The 17,785-nt window shown below is 42.4% G+C and overlaps 1 protein-coding gene across 2 annotated transcripts in view; it reads left to right on the top strand.

Annotated features, from left to right (window-relative positions):
• Uggt1 (UDP-glucose glycoprotein glucosyltransferase 1) overlaps positions 1-17,785 on the top strand; it is a 94,752-nt gene that overhangs the window by 55,035 nt on the left and 21,932 nt on the right. The window contains exons 17-27 of one of the 2 annotated variants that reach the window (XM_021197311.2): positions 222-353; positions 2,059-2,223; positions 5,030-5,150; positions 6,909-7,007; positions 7,779-7,802; positions 8,280-8,374; positions 9,517-9,723; positions 10,390-10,521; positions 11,077-11,207; positions 14,315-14,410; positions 16,770-16,872. In XM_021197311.2, coding sequence (XP_021052970.1) covers positions 222-353; positions 2,059-2,223; positions 5,030-5,150; positions 6,909-7,007; positions 7,779-7,802; positions 8,280-8,374; positions 9,517-9,723; positions 10,390-10,521; positions 11,077-11,207; positions 14,315-14,410; positions 16,770-16,872 — 1,305 coding nt within the window. The remainder of the gene's footprint in view (positions 1-221; positions 354-2,058; positions 2,224-5,029; positions 5,151-6,908; positions 7,008-7,778; positions 7,803-8,279; positions 8,375-9,516; positions 9,724-10,389; positions 10,522-11,076; positions 11,208-14,314; positions 14,411-16,769; positions 16,873-17,785) is intronic. The other variant, XM_029538484.1, reaches the window with a different exon arrangement.

Genomic DNA, 17,785 nt, shown 5'->3' with positions numbered 1-17,785 from the left:
AAGGGAAGGGAAGGGAAGGGAAGGGAAGGGAACGGAAGGGAAGGTCTTCAGTTTCTAATTATAGGCATCTTGTGAGAGATATTGAAATGGTAATGTTGCTAAGAAGTTTCCATTTGATTTTTAAGAAAAATGGTCTTATTTTTCTAATGTGTTTAGAGATTTCATCACATTTTCAATGTGGATTTGAAGGTGTGGTTGGTTCCCCGCCTTTCTTTCCTTAGATCTATAACAAGGTGAGGACGGGAGAGACAGTGAAAGTGGAGCACGTGGTCAGCGTCTTGGAGAAGAAGTACCCGTACGTGGAAGTGAACAGCATTCTGGGGATTGACTCTGCTTACGACCAGAATCGGAAGGTAACAGCACATTCTTTGGAACTTCTTGTAGCCGTGGTATTGTTAACTTGACTGCAGCCTCGGACTCTCCTTCTTGGGCTATGTGGTGTCTATACTGGGGTGTTGATGCAACAGACCACTTTTTAATCTTGGAGACAGGATGTCACTTGCAGTCCTTGGCTGGCCTTGAGCTGGCCGAGACCAGCCGCCTCTACAGTGTGTGTGCTGGGATTACAGGCAGGCTGCTACCACACCTGGCCTCACTTGTCAGTCTTTGGAAAGTGAGTCTGTTTTAGAAAATAGTACTTAAAAACTTGTATGTTAACTTTAAATCAGAAAACAATTACTTTTTCATAAATTATAATTGTACTTGTGTAGTGTGTGTTCTGGATAAAACCTATTGGAAGTATAGAGCCAGGAGGTGGTGCAGGGAATCATATGTATTGTAGTGATTTTACATCATTGCTCAGCCTCCAGATGGGCATGTTCTAAGAAATGTAATAACTAGCCAGATGTGGTGAACGCCTTCAATCCCAGCACTTGGAGGCCAAGGCAGAAGAGAAGCCTTCAACTTTTTGTGAGGTGACAGAAACCCAAGTACTTTGTGACCATTTAGTACATATTTACGTACCTATAACGAAAAAGACATTTATTTTTACATCATGAGAGGCGTTAGAAAACAGTAATTATAACTACAAAAGGTCTTGGAGGTTGGCAAGCACTACAAGAATGAGTTCCCTTCAGCAGCCTGCCTGGTGTGGGAAGATGTGGGAAGGGTCTCTCTGCACGCCGCTGGTCGCTGACACCTAGAGGGGCTGCAGTGGGCGCCCAGCCAGCTTGCCCATTTCACTCAGCCCTTGGAGTTTATTTTCTTTTTCAACTGCTACTGTGTTAACAGTTCTCTGGGGACCCCATTGCCTTCTTGACTTGACCCCGCTGGCTGTCAGTAAGCTCTGAATTGTAAAGAGGAATGTACTTTCAACAATTGCAAATACAGTTTTAGAAGCCTGGAGGGACCTTCCACACATATAGATAAACATATACATACTCCATAGTCTGTAAAGTTTTTGCTTCTTAGAATTTAGTAATTTAATTTCACACTTAACAAGTAAGGTATTAACTATGATACCACTTTCTTAAGAATTAACTTACAAAGTTAATTCCCTACCACTTAAAAAAATAAGAAATAACTTTAGTCATTTCTTTTTGTTATGTTTCTGTTTTTTGTTGGTGGTGGTTTTTTGAAGAAATATTTATTTATTGTGTGTATATTGGTGAGTACATGTGTTCCACTTGTGTGCCAGAGGTCCCTGTGGCTAATAGAGGGTGTCTGATTCACAGGAGCTGAAGTTCTAGGTAGTGAGCCACTGTGTGTGTGCTGGGAACAGAAGAGGTGCTCTGCAAGACCAGCAAGTGCTCCTAATGACCGAGTTGTCTGTCTAGCCCTTCTTTTGTTCTTTTTTAAAGTTTATTTTTATTTATTAGTATTGTGCGCATATGGACGATAGATGACAACTTTGTAGTGGCTGTTACATGAGTTCTGGAGATCAAATTCAATCTGTGGGCTTACACCAAAAGTGTCTTTATCTACTAAATTATCTTGATCACCCTGCTAATTTTATTTTTTTTAATCTAAGATGGCATGTAAGAAAATATGTTTTTGTTCTGTGTGTGTCATGAGGGGGAAAATGTGGGCTCCCTCTTTTTCTTGTCCTTTATTTTCTAGGAAGCAAGAGGCTACTATGAGCAGACTGGAGTAGGCCCCCTGCCTGTTGTCCTGTTCAATGGAATGCCCTTTGAAAAGGAGCAGTTAGACCCGGATGAGCTGGAAACTATCACAATGCACAAGATCTTGGAGACAACCACCTTCTTCCAAAGAGCTGTGTACTTGGTGAGTGATATTCTCACACGAGCTTTGAAAGCCAGTGGCTTATGCTAGCTTATGTAGCAGGCAGTAAAATTCTGTATGATGCAGGGGGTTCATTTCATTCATGTATTTACTTGCCGTGCTGGGAATGGAACTCAGGGCCTTATGCACACTTAGTTAAGTCTACCACTGATACACCCCATGCGCTAGGTTAACTTCTTGAGATGTGTAAGTTGGTGATTCTGACAACATACAAAGTCGTCACCATCACCTCTGATTATAGATGACATCACCAGTGCCAGAAGCATCCTCTCCCAGAAGGAGCCACAGCACATTTCGTCCCTCTCTTTGCCATTGGCACTTGACTTGCTATATCTGCAGCCTTTCTCTTCTGACTGTGTCTGTAGATGGAAGCACAGGGGTCTGACTGCTCTCAGATTGCTACGATGCTCCTTCACATTCCAGTCCTCCATCTCCAAACCTGAGTTACTGTGTTAGTGTAAACTAAGGCTGGCTGTGCATTCCCTTATGTTTGGTGTGATCTGAGAGGTCACTGAGTGGCACGGATGCTTCTGTCACTGCCTGAGAGTTACATCCCAGGTTCTAGGGACTAAGATCACCTAGATTATTTGCTATATACTGTCCCCTTTCTTAGGGAGGGCTGGACAGACACACACACACACACACACACACACACACGATTGAATGAGAGAGAGAGATAAAAAGACCCTTGTAGGATGCATTCCTTAGTTAATCTTACTAGGGCATGGTTATACACACTTTAATTCTATCACTTAGGAGGCAGAGTCAGATGTAGGCAGATGAGTTTGGGAATAGCCTGGTCCACATAGTGACTTTCAGGCTAGTTGGGGTCATATAGTAAGACCCAATATCTGTTCATCCGTCTGTCCATCCATCCATCCATATACACACATGCAGGTTGTGGTGGCCCACACCTTAGGTCCCAGCACTCGGGAGGCAGAGGCAGACAGATCTCTTAGTTCGAAGCCAACCTGGTCTACAGAGAGAGTTCCAGGACAGCCAGGGCTACACAGAGAAACTCTGTATCAAAGAAAAAAAGGGAAAACCATCAAACAAACAAACAAAAAACCCAAAAAGACAAAAACAAATAACAAAATCTTACTTGAAGTATCTTTGTGTTCATTGTTTGTTTTTATTCTGTCAGCTAACATCTGCTAATGAACCCTTCCGGGACTGTGTCAGTTATTATGTGTATTTTCTTTCCTTGCCTCCTTTCTTCCCTCCTTGACTGCACACCTGTACCCCCATCAGTCATTTTGTGTGCATGCATGTGTGTGTACGCACTGTATGTGTGAATGTGTGTACGTGTACGTGTGTGTGTGTGTGTGTGTGTGTGTGTGTGTGTGTGTGTGTGTGTGTGTGTTGACAGAACTTTTGTGTTAGGCTAGGCTGGGCCCCACTTGCCAGTCTTCAGCCTCAGTCTTCTGAGGACCACTAGATTTGCTTTTTTGTTTGTTTGAGACCAAGTCTCTACATGTACTCCAGACTGTCTTTGAACTGGCAATCCTCCTGCCTCTGCTGCCAGAGAGTAATAGGATTATAGGTGTGTGGCACCGGCTATTTTTAACTCTAATTTTTAAGTTGGCTCTTTTACATATTTTATGTTTTTATTGAATGCAATTATTTGGCAATCTTGAGTTTCACACTCAGTTCATCGCCATGGCTACTGTTGTTGTCAGGGTTTACTAATTCAGATTATTTAAGTTCTTTGTGTTTTAGGTCTACTGTTTGGGTTTTTCCAAGAATGGTATATATTGGCCACTTGGTTTTTGTTGATATTTTGATTATGTGTGTATTTTTTCTCTTTGATTGTTTTAGTATTTTTCTTGTTATAATTGGACATGTCATTTATAATAACTATTTGAATCTGAGCCTTCACCCTAGAAGGGAGACGTGCATTCTTGTGCTGTTTGTTGATGTTACAGCTGTTGCTTGGTTTATAATGACTTTCTTAAATAGATTCTTTGTTGTGTGTGAACTCTGCAATACCCGCTTACTTAGCATATTAATTTTCTAGTAAGTGAACACATTTTTCACTTATTAGATGAAAATTAGATGGAAAATATTTCCCCAAGTATCTCTGTTGGTTCACATTGGGATGTGACTTGAGTCCTCGGCTGATCTTAGCCGCCATTTGTGTCTGTGTTTGGTGGTAGGGGTTGAGTCCCGGGCCTTGTGTATGCTAAGGAAGCACTCACTCTGCCACACCCCAGCGGCAGCCTTCAGTTACTGCTTGTCTAGGTTGGTTATCAGAGTCGAGGGCTCCCAGTGGGTTTTCCGGGCCACGTGTGGACCCCTGGATAGCGTGCTTTAGATCTGGAGAGTGTCAGAAAATGGAACACCCCTTTCTCCAGCTGTTTATTGTTTGACCATATTCATTTTAGCCCATCTGAGGTGTAATAATTTCTCCTAATTATGTTTGCAAATATCCCAGGGAAAAGCTACTGAAACATTACTCAGCTCAAATAAAGAGAACCCTGGGATTTCCCAGAACCTATGGAAAGGTGGAAAGAGAGAAGTGACTCCACACAGTGGCTGTGTGCCTCCCACCATGGGAAAGCTGGCCTAGCTGTCTTGTTCTGAGCCTCCTGGCACCCCAGTGTTTCAATAGGGTTAGAGGCACTATGTGTATGCATCCATACTGCGCTTGTTTCTGGGCTCACGTGAACATCTGTCCTCAGCTGTTAACATATAACCAGCTATTACAAAGCTACTAACTTTCTGTTTCTAGTGAATTTCATTGCTGGTACTCCTTAAACACTTCTGCCTCTTTTCTTTTTTCATCCAGGGTGAACTGTCACATGATCAAGATGTAGTAGAGTACATCATGAATCAGCCGAATGTTGTTCCAAGAATCAACTCTAGGATTCTGACAGCTGAGCGAGAGTATCTGGATCTAACGGCAAGCAGTAAGGAATATTTCAGTAACAACTCTTGGCTTTTGGATTTGTGTTTCACATTCTTATATTTATTAGATTATAATATTAAGAAGATAACTCAAAATTACGGCCTATGCTTCTAAACTCACAAGCATTTCCTTCTACAAAAGATAAATTTGGGGGCAGAAAAGATGGCTCGGTGGTGAGAAGTACTTGCTGCTTTTGTAGAGTACTTGAGTATGGGGTCCAGCTCCCTCTCTGGTCTCCAGAAACACCAGACTCAAACATACATACATGCAGTCAAACCACTCATACACATAAAATACACATAAAATAAAAATCTTAAAATGGTGGTCCAGCTGGATACAGTATATGATGGTCTGTCTCCTCCCCGGTGGGAAGGCTGCAGCTGTGCAGGTGGCTGTAGGAGCTAGAGCCTGGGTGGTACTCTCGGGCGTTTAAGGTGGGGTGCAAGGCTGCCGGAGGAGCAGTGTGATGGCTGGGATGGCTGGCATGGGCTTGTGAAGCTCTCTGAGATGGAGATCCGGGTGTGGAGACTACTTACAGAGCCACGAGAATTTAATTCTTCATTGACCTTCAATTCAGTTCCGAGGACTTCAAAGATACTTCTGCCTTTCCAACATTTTAGTCTGTCAAAATTCACATAAAACAGTCCCTCACTCAGCAAAGTCCCTGACTTTAACTTGTCCCTGTCACGTGTGAGCTTAGCTCTGAGGACAGCTTTGATGGAAGTCTCCAGCCCTGGGACCACCCAGCTCAACTGCCGCACACTTACACAGGATAAAGTCCCTGTACCAGAAACGACTCCCCTCTGATGACATGAGAAAGGATGGCCCGGGCACAGGAGAATCCCATTGTCAGAGCACAAGCATTACCAACCCTCTGGACTGTATGCAGGCAAAGTTCCTCAAGCCATTTCAGATGCCATGCCCGAGAGGAAAATGTCAGTCCCATGAGGCCTGATAAGACAATTCAGATGGTACAAACTTGTTGGCGACAGTGTTTCTCAGTGCTGTTTAGGGACAGGCTCACTCACCTACTGGAGCTAAAGGCTCACAGCAAAGCCGAGCTGCTTGCTCAGCTTTGGAAAGATGGTGTCAATCAAACACCCAGCTCCTTTGGAGCGGTTCTGCAACAGGTGGCTGCTCTGCATCCTAAGGACCTCCTCCCCTTTGCCTTCAAGGATTATGTGTTTAAGGAGCTTCAGTTAGACTGACCAGGATGCAGCGAGACAGAGAGACTGACAGACAGTCATTGAGCTGATGCCCTGTAGAAAGTTAAATCCATCCTAGAGCTCTGGCACAAGCCTTTCAGAATCTCCTGTGTGCTGCAGCAGAGGTGCTGTTGCGTCCTCTCCTTGGAAACAGTCTTTGCATTCACATTTCATTGATCATTTAATGAGCAAAAAAGCTTAACTGTCTCACTTGACAAACGAGAGTCCCACAACATTAAGTGGCCATTTGAGTCCCACCAGTGAAAAATCTTTGCAGACTTCCACTGCTCCCTGCAGCTGCTGCCATCCCCATGCACCTGACCCAGGCCTTCAGTCCCCCTGCCTGCCTCAGAGCCGCCTCAGACTATAAATTACAGCTCCTGTTCCCTAAGCACTCCAGCCGGTCAGGGCACAAGACCTTCTGGTTGGCAGTTTTAGTCAAAGTGGTAGCATCTTTGAGGGCCAGCAAGACAAATAAACCTCTAGGACTTGTCTGGAACCTACCATTGTTAATTATCTGTCGGTTTCAATTTTTCCTTTTTTTTCCCCGCCAGATAATTTTTATGTGGATGACTTTGCCAGATTTTCTGCCTTGGACTCTCGGGGCAAGACTGCCGCCATTGCCAACAGTATGAACTATCTGACAAAAAAAGGTAACCCACTTGGGCTTGATTTGGTCCCTCATGTTTATTCTTCATTTAGTATTTACAAATAAACTCCATTTGCAACTGTAGGAAAAACATTTAAAATATGTCTCTAAAAATTCAACTATTTTCTTTAAATGTTATGCTTATTAAAATTGATAGAAAAAGCTCTTTGTGATTCAAAATAGATAACATTATATCAAAATGGTTTTGCCTGACTTCAATATCATCCTAGAGTTACTTTTATTGTAGAATTTAGAAACTGGATTCTAGAAAGTCTTGTGTGCCTCATTAGAGAGATTTTATGGAGAGTTACTTAGTTAAGCTACACTTGTCTAAAGTCACTGTTTTTATCTGCAGCAAGTCCTTCCCTCTGGGGGGGGTGCGCGCGCGCGCGCGAGAGAGAGAGAGAGAGAGAGAGAGAGAGAGAGAGAGAGAGAGAGAGAGAGAGAGAGAGAATTATTATCCGTCCAGAGTAGTTCTAGTAAAGCTTGCTATTCTCCCAAGCACCGGTTGTCATTAAGATAGCTAATTTTATCCAGCTGTGGTCTTCCCTCAGAGCATCTGGTTTCCTGAGGATTTATAAGCTTATACAATTAGTCCACTGTGCTTCTCTAAGATTTTGTCTCTGAGGGGTTCTAGAGCAGAGCTTGGACATGGCGGGAGCTAGAGCAGAAAGCAGTGCAGTCCTTTTAGCCGCCTGTGATTGCTGACTTGAGTATACAAATGACATTCTCTTTTCTTCTGCCTTTTTTTTTTTTTTTTTTTGCCTTTGTCCAGGAATGTCCTCCAAGGAAATCTATGGTAACTCACAACTCCAGAATGTCCCTTCATTTTCATAATTAATTTATATGGTTTCAGGACCACTGTTACTCAGAATGTATTGACATTCATTGTGTTGTTTCTGAAACCTGTGGGTAACAGTAGAGCGTAGATAAACAATGTGAGTGTTTGCAGACCTTTCAGAAAGTTGTAAACTAACACGATTGGCAACTACATTGCGTTGCCCACATGTTTCATTGTATATGCTAACAGATCCCAGATCACAGGACAGTTGATCAGTGCATGCTCCTAGTTTCTCACCGAGCTGCTTGGAAGATCCCTCTGCTTCATGTTAGTAGAGAGATTTTGCTCCTTTTTGTCTTCCGTCTCTATCTACCAGTCGTTTTCTTGTTTCTCTTCGTGCATGTTTTTCAGAAATCCTCTGGCCTAATTTTAATGTTTTGACATAGACTATCTTCTTTTCCTTCTAGTGAGTTTGTTGTCCTTGTTTCTCTACAGATGATTCCTTTATTAGACCAGTGACTTTTTGGATTGTTGGAGATTTTGATAGCCCTTCTGGGCGGCAGCTACTATATGATGCCATTAAACATCAGGCAAGTATCTCAGATTTCATTCTGGGAGAGGAATTGTGGGGTGCCTGAGCACCCCTGTGCTAGTGTGGTTATTTTAGTGTTTCTAGTATTTCTTTGTGTGCTGAGGAAAAGGAGCATAGGAAAAGGAGTCTTCAGAGGGTGTCAGCTCCTAAGAAAAGATGTCTAAGCCTGGAGAGCCCAGCTTTACTTGAGGGAAGTAGATCCTTAAAGAGCAAACATAATGAAATCCTTAATGCAGAATTTTCTGCATGACTGCATGTTCCTATTGCAAGGCTCTTGTCATGCACTGTGACATGAAGAGAGGCTCACATATGAGACTGAGTCACCCTGGAGCTCTGGGGCTCTGTTTCTTCTCTCATACATGCTTGCTTGCATGCATGCATACAAACACACACATGCATACACACTTATTATTTATTTATTCATTTATTTATTTATTTATTTATTTATTTATTTATTTATTTATGGGAAAAGACATATACATGGTATGGTGCATATGTGGAGGTCAGAAGACATCTTAGGGAAAGTACTTCCCTTCACCCTGTGGGTCATAGGGACTGGACTCAGGTCTCAGTTGGTAGCAGTCAGTGCCTTTCCTGACTGAGCCATCTCGCCGTCCAGCTTACATTCTGAATATAAGTCCTCCATCTTCTTCTTTTAGAGTCTGTTTTGTTAGGTAGTTGGCCTTTACCCAGGCATTGCTGCTGGCATGTGGCAAGGCCATGTGAGTGAAGGTGGGTGCACTGGAACCCGATGAAAGATGGAATACCGAGTATTAAGTGTGCTGAGGAAAGACTCACTCTTGTTAGTCTCTGGTCTGCTGTATTTATAGGAATGAAGCTGAACAGGAAGGCTGGGACTAGTTTATACAGGATTTGGCAGACATACATATCATCTGAATTTTATTTTGAATACAGCCAACTACTGAAGATGTTTAGAAGAGACATTACTATTATGGAGCATAACTAATGTAAATTCAGTCTGGTTGTGTAGCCCAGGCTGGCCTTGAACTTTCAGCCATCTGCCTGCCCCTGCCTCCTGAGTGCTAAGATGAAGGTGTGCGCCAGCATGCCTGGTCAGTGTTACCTTTAAAGTTCATACCATGTAGCATATCATTCTTATCTCCCCTGTTTTGTAAATAGAAAACCAGTAACAATGTAAGGATAAGTATGATCAACAATCCCAGCCGAGAGGTCAGCGACTCAAGCACCCCTGTCTCCAGAGCCATCTGGGCTGCTCTCCAAACGCAGACCTCCAGCTCAGCTAAGAACTTCATCACCAAGATGGTCAAAGAGGAGACGGCAGAGGCCCTGGCCGCAGGAGTGGACATTGCAGAGTTCTCTGTCGGGGTAAGACCCGCAGGTTCCAAGGCTAGCCTGGTCATTCAGGTTTCTCCCCTGGGCTGGTGGATCCTCTTCATAATTGGGTTTCTAATAGCTTCTGCGTCTCAGGGTATTTTTGCTGTTGTTGAATTAGAGTCTTAGTACGAAATAATTTTGTCCTGTTACATTTTAAACTTGCTTTGGTTTCAATATGCCTGTTTAAAATGTTTGTTCCACTTTGTCTAATCTTTAAAGACAATATTTGATATGTTTATAAAGTCAAAAGCAGGTTTAAGATGCAATGAGTTAGAAAGTCAGCTGTTCTTTTTTCCACTATTCATTGGTTTAATATTTTATTGTTTGAAATTTTCTGATAAAATCCCAAGTATATTGAATTTCAGTTAGAGGAAATGACTGTCACCTCACATTAACAGATTTAAAAATGCAAAAAAACCCAAAAAAGTTGCTGAGAGTAGACTGGCAGGTAAACAGATCTGCAGAAACACAGGAAACGGGATGAGCAGTTTATGAGGCGGGAGGAAGATGAGCAAATGAAGAACCACGGTGTTGCATTCATTGGGGACCTTAGCTCTTACTCTTCACAAAAGCACATTACAGTTTACTCATTGTTAGTACTCGGTCATGTGGTTTGCTTAATAACAGTGACTTCCCTTAAAAATGATTACTTCCTAGGGCATGGATGTCAGTCTTTTTAAAGAGGTCTTTGAGTCTTCCAGAATGGATTTCATTTTGTCTCATGCCCTGTACTGCAGGGATGTTCTGAAGCTGAAGAAGGGACAGCGAGTGGTGATCAGCAATGGAAGGGTGAGCACTTGCTGGGCTGTGAGCCTGCCTTCACAGGTCTCTGCCTCTCGGGCTCCTTTGAGCCTCCCTTGGGCTGCACTAGAGCCGCCCTCCTGATGGCTGATGAGGCTCTCGAGGCCCATCAGTGTAGGCACAGAGTTGTGTTCTGTCCTTCCAAGGAAGAGCTTCTGATGCAGCCGCGTGGGATGCTGTCTGATGTTTATTTGTGTTTAGACACTGGGAGATAGTGAATGTGGGGCTCTCAGATCAGGAGTCAGGATGGCTGCTTACAAAGTAGGTCTCACTGCTGTTTGCTGAGAACTGATGTGGACAACACTGCATCTCATGTCAGCCTGCTTAGAAAGGTTACACAGTCTCTGGGATCTGAGGGATTTTAGGTAAACATTGACCACATCTCCTTAGGTCTTATTTTTCATCTTAGTCTTTTTACTAAGGATATGCTTCAGGGCAGGAGTCGTAAGGTGCTTGCTGGGTTAGGTCTCAGCCTGGCAGAGGCTTCCCGGCAGCCAATGACCGCTGCCCTGCAGCTCTGCCTTCCCCCTCCTTACCTCACAGATCATTGGGCCTCTGGAGGACAATGAGCTTTTCAACCAAGATGATTTCCACCTCCTGGAAAATATCATCCTGAAAACATCGGGACAGAAAATAAAGTCTCATATCCAACAGCTTCGAGTAGAAGAAGATGTGTAAGTTTTTATACCTAATAACGAGTTAGATAAGAAATGATAAAACTGGTGTTCCAATTAGAAGCTAGTTCATGTCACACAGTTTTTATTAATTTTTCTTCATTGGTCAAAGTGAGGACTACATATTGTCAATTATATGTCCCAGTCAGTGAGTTTATTTCCCATTTTATTTAATATTGTTCACATCACTTAGGTTTCTGAATTATTTCTCCACTTCAAATCTGGAAATGTTGAAACATATGCAGAGGCAGAAGGCTGAGTGCTTCCTGCTAGATGTGTGTGTAGAGACAGTCCACTGGTCTGCTGGTTCACAGTCTCCTTATGGTAGGGGAGGAAATGCGTGCTGAGTGCTTCTTCCCTCTGTTTGTCTGTCTGTCTGTCTGTCTGTCTGGAATACAGAGTTAGTTCTTTTACAGAGGATGATGAGTTGGGTATGGCTGGCTTGTGATTTTCATTACTTTAGTATGTTTATTAACTACTGCCTTGTAATATGTTTCACTTCTGTGTATTTGCTACGTAAGAAAAGCCATGCTTATGTGTCGTCCTTTCTGCGTTAGATGTCACACAGATGTGTCCTTTAGGATGCCCTTGTTTAATGTTTAAGGACCTGCTGTGGTGTTGTCCACAGTAGCTTCAACATCTCCATTCTTACCAACACTGCCCCTGGGTTCAGTCTCTCTCCTCCCACCAGCCCTTCTGGTTTGCAGGTTTGCTTGTTTTTATTCTTATGTAGTAGCCATCCATCCTCACGTGAGTGGAGTGGTATCTCCTTACAGTTCAGTGGTGCCCCAGAGGCTGCTCTTATGCATAGATCGGCCACTGCATGTCTGTGGGAAATGGCTATTCTAGTCTTTTCATCATTTCAATCAGGTTGTTGGGGGGTTTTGTTTAATTGTGGGCATTCCTTATATTCTGGATGCCAGTCCCTTGTCAGATGTTTGACAATGTTTTCCCTGCTACCTTAGTTTCTGGTTTACTCTGTGCAGTAGTACCGTTTGATTCATACTTGGACAATATAAAAAATTCAAGTTCTTTTTTCCCTTCATTTTTCATGTGTTGTCACACTGCATCTTTTTGTAATGTGTTATCTTTGATAGCTGTCACAGTAGCCCTTTTGCCGTGTGATATCGGAAGATTTGGGGGCCGTGGCTGGTGGTGCTATGAACCTATATCCTCACCATACTAGGAAAGTTTTCTACCACTGAGCTACTTCTCTAGACTGAGGGAACATTCTTTCCGTTTGACTCAGTGCTGAGGACAAGATAAAGTGGCCTTCTCTTCTTCAGCAGCTCACGAGTGGTGCCCTTTTGTCTGCCTATGAAACATTTCCAGTGTCCCCAGGGCTGCTATATTTGCAGTAGTCCCCTGTTCCGGTTGTAGCTTTCTGAGACTTGGCTGCATACTCTTTGATCTTGGGACTTGGTGATGTACTGGAAATTGCTTGTTCTGTGTGTCACAAGTATTCACTGTTGGTACTGGGAAGTTGAACAGATGGTTAACGATGGGATTATTTGGTTCAAAGAGGAGATATGCAACCTTGGTAGTAGTTAAGTCTGGCACAGCTGCTTTTGAACGGCTTACCTGGCAGGCCAGTGAGAGTGTCACTGAGAGTGTCACTGAACACGGGTGGGCACCTGCTGCCAAACCTGACAGCCTTAGTTGATTCCTGGGACCCGTATGGTGGGGAAGGGGAATGGACTCACGGAGTGTACTCTGACCTCTGCACGCATATGAGAGCCCATGAACATGCGTACAAATAAATGTAATGAAAATTTTTAAATAGAAGGGGTAGGTAAAACAGGGAGTGTTGTTTCGTTTTGTTTTATGTCTGTTAACACATTAAAGAACCTCAGAGGGACCAAAATGGATGGATGTTGCACTAAGGGATGAAAGCAAAGCCCTTCTTCTTGGATTAATTTGACTAAGGGTGAGCCTAAGTTTGAATTCTCAATTTCTTTTCCTGTATCTTCCATCTCTCTGTAGTTTGTGGTTCCTGGCCCATCTGTAGTGTGTCGTGTACGTGTGTGTGTCTGTCTGTCTGTCTGTCTGGCCTCTATCTGTCCCTTTGTCTGCCTTTCCCTAACAAAGGACTTTGCTCTGTTATTTATTAAGCAACACAGAAAGCATCGCATGGGAAAGAATAAGAGATTCTTTACAGAGTTTTACAAGGGAAGAAGTAACTTTCCTGACCCAGGATAGAAAACTACAACCAGGTGTTATCAACCTATAGCCACATGTTGCTTCCAACAGTTATAGTGGGTACTTGTAATATAAGGTTGCTTCCAATCTGTTAGGTGTTTCAGCAAATATACACACACACACCACACACACCTATTTACCTATCTTTGGGTTAGGGGCATGGAAGGGTAAAGCTATATTAGCGTAGGTTGTAAAAGCTGCTTGCATAGGATATCCAAGGCAATTGAAATTACATTGTTCTCTTAAAGGCAGGTTAAACTTAAAAGGACCGAGTGCATAGTTGAATGGCAGCTTAAGCACCTCTTCTTAGATGATCTCAAGGGTATTGTTAACTTTGCTGTGAGGCTTGCCAAAAGTTCAGTCTTGGAGGTCAAGAGATAAAAACATATCACTACAGTTTTTGTTTCTTCCCCTGCTAGGAACAGACCCAAAAATACTAGATAGGCACTCACAAATACTAGATAGCTGCTGTCAACCTCAGTTCACAGGTTTGTTTGTTTGTTTGTTTAAATTAATTGGACACTGTAATGGTGCTTCTGATATTGAAGTCATAACCAACATAAGATGTTGGATGGCTGGTTAGATGAATGGATTTTGATGCAGCAGCCCTGAGAGCAATAGCATTCTTTAAGCCAGGCCCTGAGCCGGGTGCCAGCATGGTTAGCTAGTACAGAGCTTACAACAGCTTTGCCGAATATGCTGTTCCTGTCCTTCACCCACAGAGAAAAGTACCATCCCAGAGGTGATCAAGCTAACCACAGAATCATGCCTTTTGGGACTGAGTTCATGCCTCTTTGAAACCACCTTGTTGGCATGATGCTGTTCTGAGTTTAGGCTGATGCTATTCAGCAATGATTAGGAAATCTGCAGATAAAGTAATGCTAAAATGTTGTAACGTCATCTTTTAGGGCCAGTGATTTGGTAATGAAGATGGATGCTCTCCTGTCAGCACAACCCAAAGGAGAGGCAAGGGTCGAGTACCAGTTCTTTGAGGATAAACACAGGTACAGTTGTTGCTGAACTAATGCAGTCCTGAACTCTTAGGCTTTCATTCTTTGTCTCACAGCCTTTACCTTCCCAGATAAGGTTTCTATGCACATTGTTAGAGAAGTGAAATGAAGTTTCATATATAAAATTTTGTGAGAGTTGGTATTTCTAAATAAACCTGAATTGTATATATACCCTTTTAATGAAAATAGCATTTAATGGAATAAACCAGATATAATTTCCTGATATTCAGGAGTAATTGGATTGCTTGAATATACCACTTAAATACTTGTTTCTTGTTTTATTATTATTATTATTATTATTTAGATTTATTTATTATATATGTAAGTACACTGTCTTCAAACACTCCAGAAGAGGATGTCAGATCTCATTATGGATGGTTGTGAGCCACCATGTGGTTGCTGAGAATTGAACTCACGACCTCTGGAAGAGCAGTCGGTGCTCTTAACCTCTGAGCCATCTCTCCAGCCCCATTATTATTATTATTATTATTATTATTATTATTATTATTATTATTATTATTTTTAAAAACTGTTGTTTCCAAAGGAAGAAATACATTTAGGATATGAAAATGTCTTTGCTTCTTTATCCTTCAGTTTTTTGTTTTGAAGTTTGAACATGGATGAAGTTGCAAGACTCAACAAAGCATAACCATGTGTCTATAACTATATTCACCGTTATTGGAGTGCCTCCTGTCTGTAACCCAGATTTTACCAGCTATTGGTGTGTCATGTTCAGTATTTTCTATCTGTGTGTGCAAAGTGCATATGCACACTGCATCTATTTATCTCTATATTTGTACACACTCATGTACTCACATCTTTTTTTCTAGCACTTGAAAATTCATTGCTAACATGTTATAAATTCTCTAAAGTGTTGTTAGCATGTGGAGACTTGGTCCCCACTACTGTTATCATATGTGATCTTCATCTAGTAATGGTAATACAAACTTCTGCTCAAATTCTCCGATGTCCCAGACCACACATTCCAGTTATTCATATGTCTTGAATCTCCTTTAATCTAAAAGAGTCCTCTGTGCCCTCACCCCTTTCTCTTATGGTAATGACTGTTTAAAGAGCCCAGGTAGATTGTCTTTGGATCCCCACAGTGTGGGTTATTCCCTTAATAGTGGACTAGTTTGTTTTTCTGGAGTTCTGGCTCCTCGTTTAAAATATTTACTCGTATTATTTTTAATTATGTAGAAATGTGCACTTGTGTGCACTGCCTGTGGAGGCCGCAGGTAGTTAGTTCTCCTTGGTACTGGAATTATAGGTGGTTGTGAGAGAGTGAGAGATGGGCTGGGAACTGAACTCAAGTCCTCTGCAAAAGCAGTACGCACTCTTAACTGTGGAGCCATTGCCCCAAGCCTGTCTCTCCTCGTTTGTTAATACCCTCTCACCCCTACCCTGCTTTTTAGTCTGGGGCCTGTATATCATAAGCAGCCGCTCTCACAGTGCTGCATCTTCAGCCCTCTGGTCTCTTAGTCACCAGTAGGCAGAGCCTCTATGGCCCAGGATACCCTTTCTGGAAGTTTGCTGTGAGCACTGTGCTGCTCAGATGTTGGTCTTCTCTTTTCAACATTACGCTGTATAAGAAGTAACTCGTCTCAGTAGCAGCACAGGAAACAGTGACTGACCTGCTCTCCTTCCTGCCTCCGTAGCCAAGACAGGTCCTCCGTGAAGACTGAGTCCTCCAAAGCATCCTTTCTCTATGAACGTGTGAATTGTGCAGAGTTAAAATTGCCCTAGTTACAAACTCTGTTATGATACAATAGAAATTCTTACTGGAGTGCTGTTAGCCAAGGATTTGATACAAGGATTTCTCATTCCTGTTTTTTAAAAAGGTTTTATCCATTTAGCTCATCATATGGATTTTTTGTTTCCAGTTTTTTAGTATGCCTGAAACTTGCTTTAATCAAATAGATCCCATTTAATTATTACATAAAATAGTTATTATTTCTGCTTCAAATAAAAATAACTACACCATCAGTTCTGTGAGTCCTTAGTGTGTGCCTTAGACCAGCCAGCAGCAGGTTGTCGTCTGGGGACCTGCTTCATTGTCTTTGGCCTAGAGCAGACCTATAGCATCAGTGTCTGCCTCTTAGTAAGATTCCCCAGTGATTCCCCTGAACGTAAATTGGGAGAGCAGTGTTCTTGGACTTTTGCTGTATTCATCTAAAGGGAATATATGATCTTCTGTTCTGTTTGGGACATTCTAGAATTTTCTCTCACTAGTACCATCAAGTGCCTTTCTCTGTGACTTACTTCCTTGAGTCTTTTGTCCCTCACTATAGAATGTAGGTGTTTTCCTGTTTCTTCCCTGCTAATGTTTGGTTCTTTTGAATTTTTTCCTCAGTGCAATTAAACTGAAGCCCAAAGAAGGGGAGACATACTATGATGTGGTGGCCGTTGTTGACCCTGTCACAAGAGAAGCACAGAGGCTCGCCCCCTTGCTCTTGGTAGGCCTGCTGTGGAGGTGGTTCACGTCTTTAACCAAAGTAGTCATGGGTCCTACGATTTTCTGGGCATTTCCTTTGTTCCTTAGACATCTTCTAGAGGAAATGGAAAACAGTGTTTTCACAGGGATTGATTAAGGCTCCTTTTCCTTATGAATTATGTCATGTCTTTAAATATGTATAAGATGCTACACTTTTATGTATGCTAAAAGAAAACCCAAAAAAAACAACTAATCAATACACTACCCTAACATTTCATTTAAGTGTGTGTGTGTGTGTGTGTGTGTGTGTGTGTGTCCATGTACTTGGGGCTGGACTTGGAGCCTTACACATGCTATGTGGGCACTCTGCCAATGGGGTGTATCTCTAGCCTTAGCTGGGATTTTTTTTTTTTTTTTTTAGTATAGTATGATCATCTAATCTTCTTTGTAAATGTTAATCCACTTGCTTTTTACTGTGAACTGAAGCAGTTAGCTCTTGTTTTCCTTTGTAGCTAAATTGTCATTATTTACCTTCTGTTTTCTCACAAGACAGTGTTAAGCTTTGTGTGAGGAGCAGTGATCTGCAATAGCCTTTTTATAAAGATACATATATTCATTCATTCATTCACTCGTTCATTCTGTCTGTCTGTATGTCACAGTATGTGGGTAGAGATCAGAGGGCATCTTGCAAGAGTCAGTTCTTGCCGTTTGGGTTCTGGGGGTCACACTTGGGTTGTAAGTCTCCGCAGCAAGCACCTTGACTTCTTGAGCCGTTTCATCGCCTCTCCTGCCCCTCTTTGGGACCAGGCCTTCTATCTGTGGTCCACTCTACGTTGAAGCTCTGATGCCCAAAACTTATTTAATGCAGATGCTGCAACAGCTGTTTTCTTTGTGTATCTGAGGTGTTCAAAGTGCTTTGTCTCCTAAGTAATTGT

The sequence above is a fragment of the Mus pahari genome, chromosome 5, assembly GCF_900095145.1.
Source record: "Mus pahari chromosome 5, PAHARI_EIJ_v1.1, whole genome shotgun sequence".
Lineage (NCBI taxonomy): Eukaryota > Metazoa > Chordata > Mammalia > Rodentia > Muridae > Mus > Mus pahari.
Note: the sequence above shows the minus strand (reverse complement) of the source record. Positions and strands in the feature narration are given on the sequence as shown.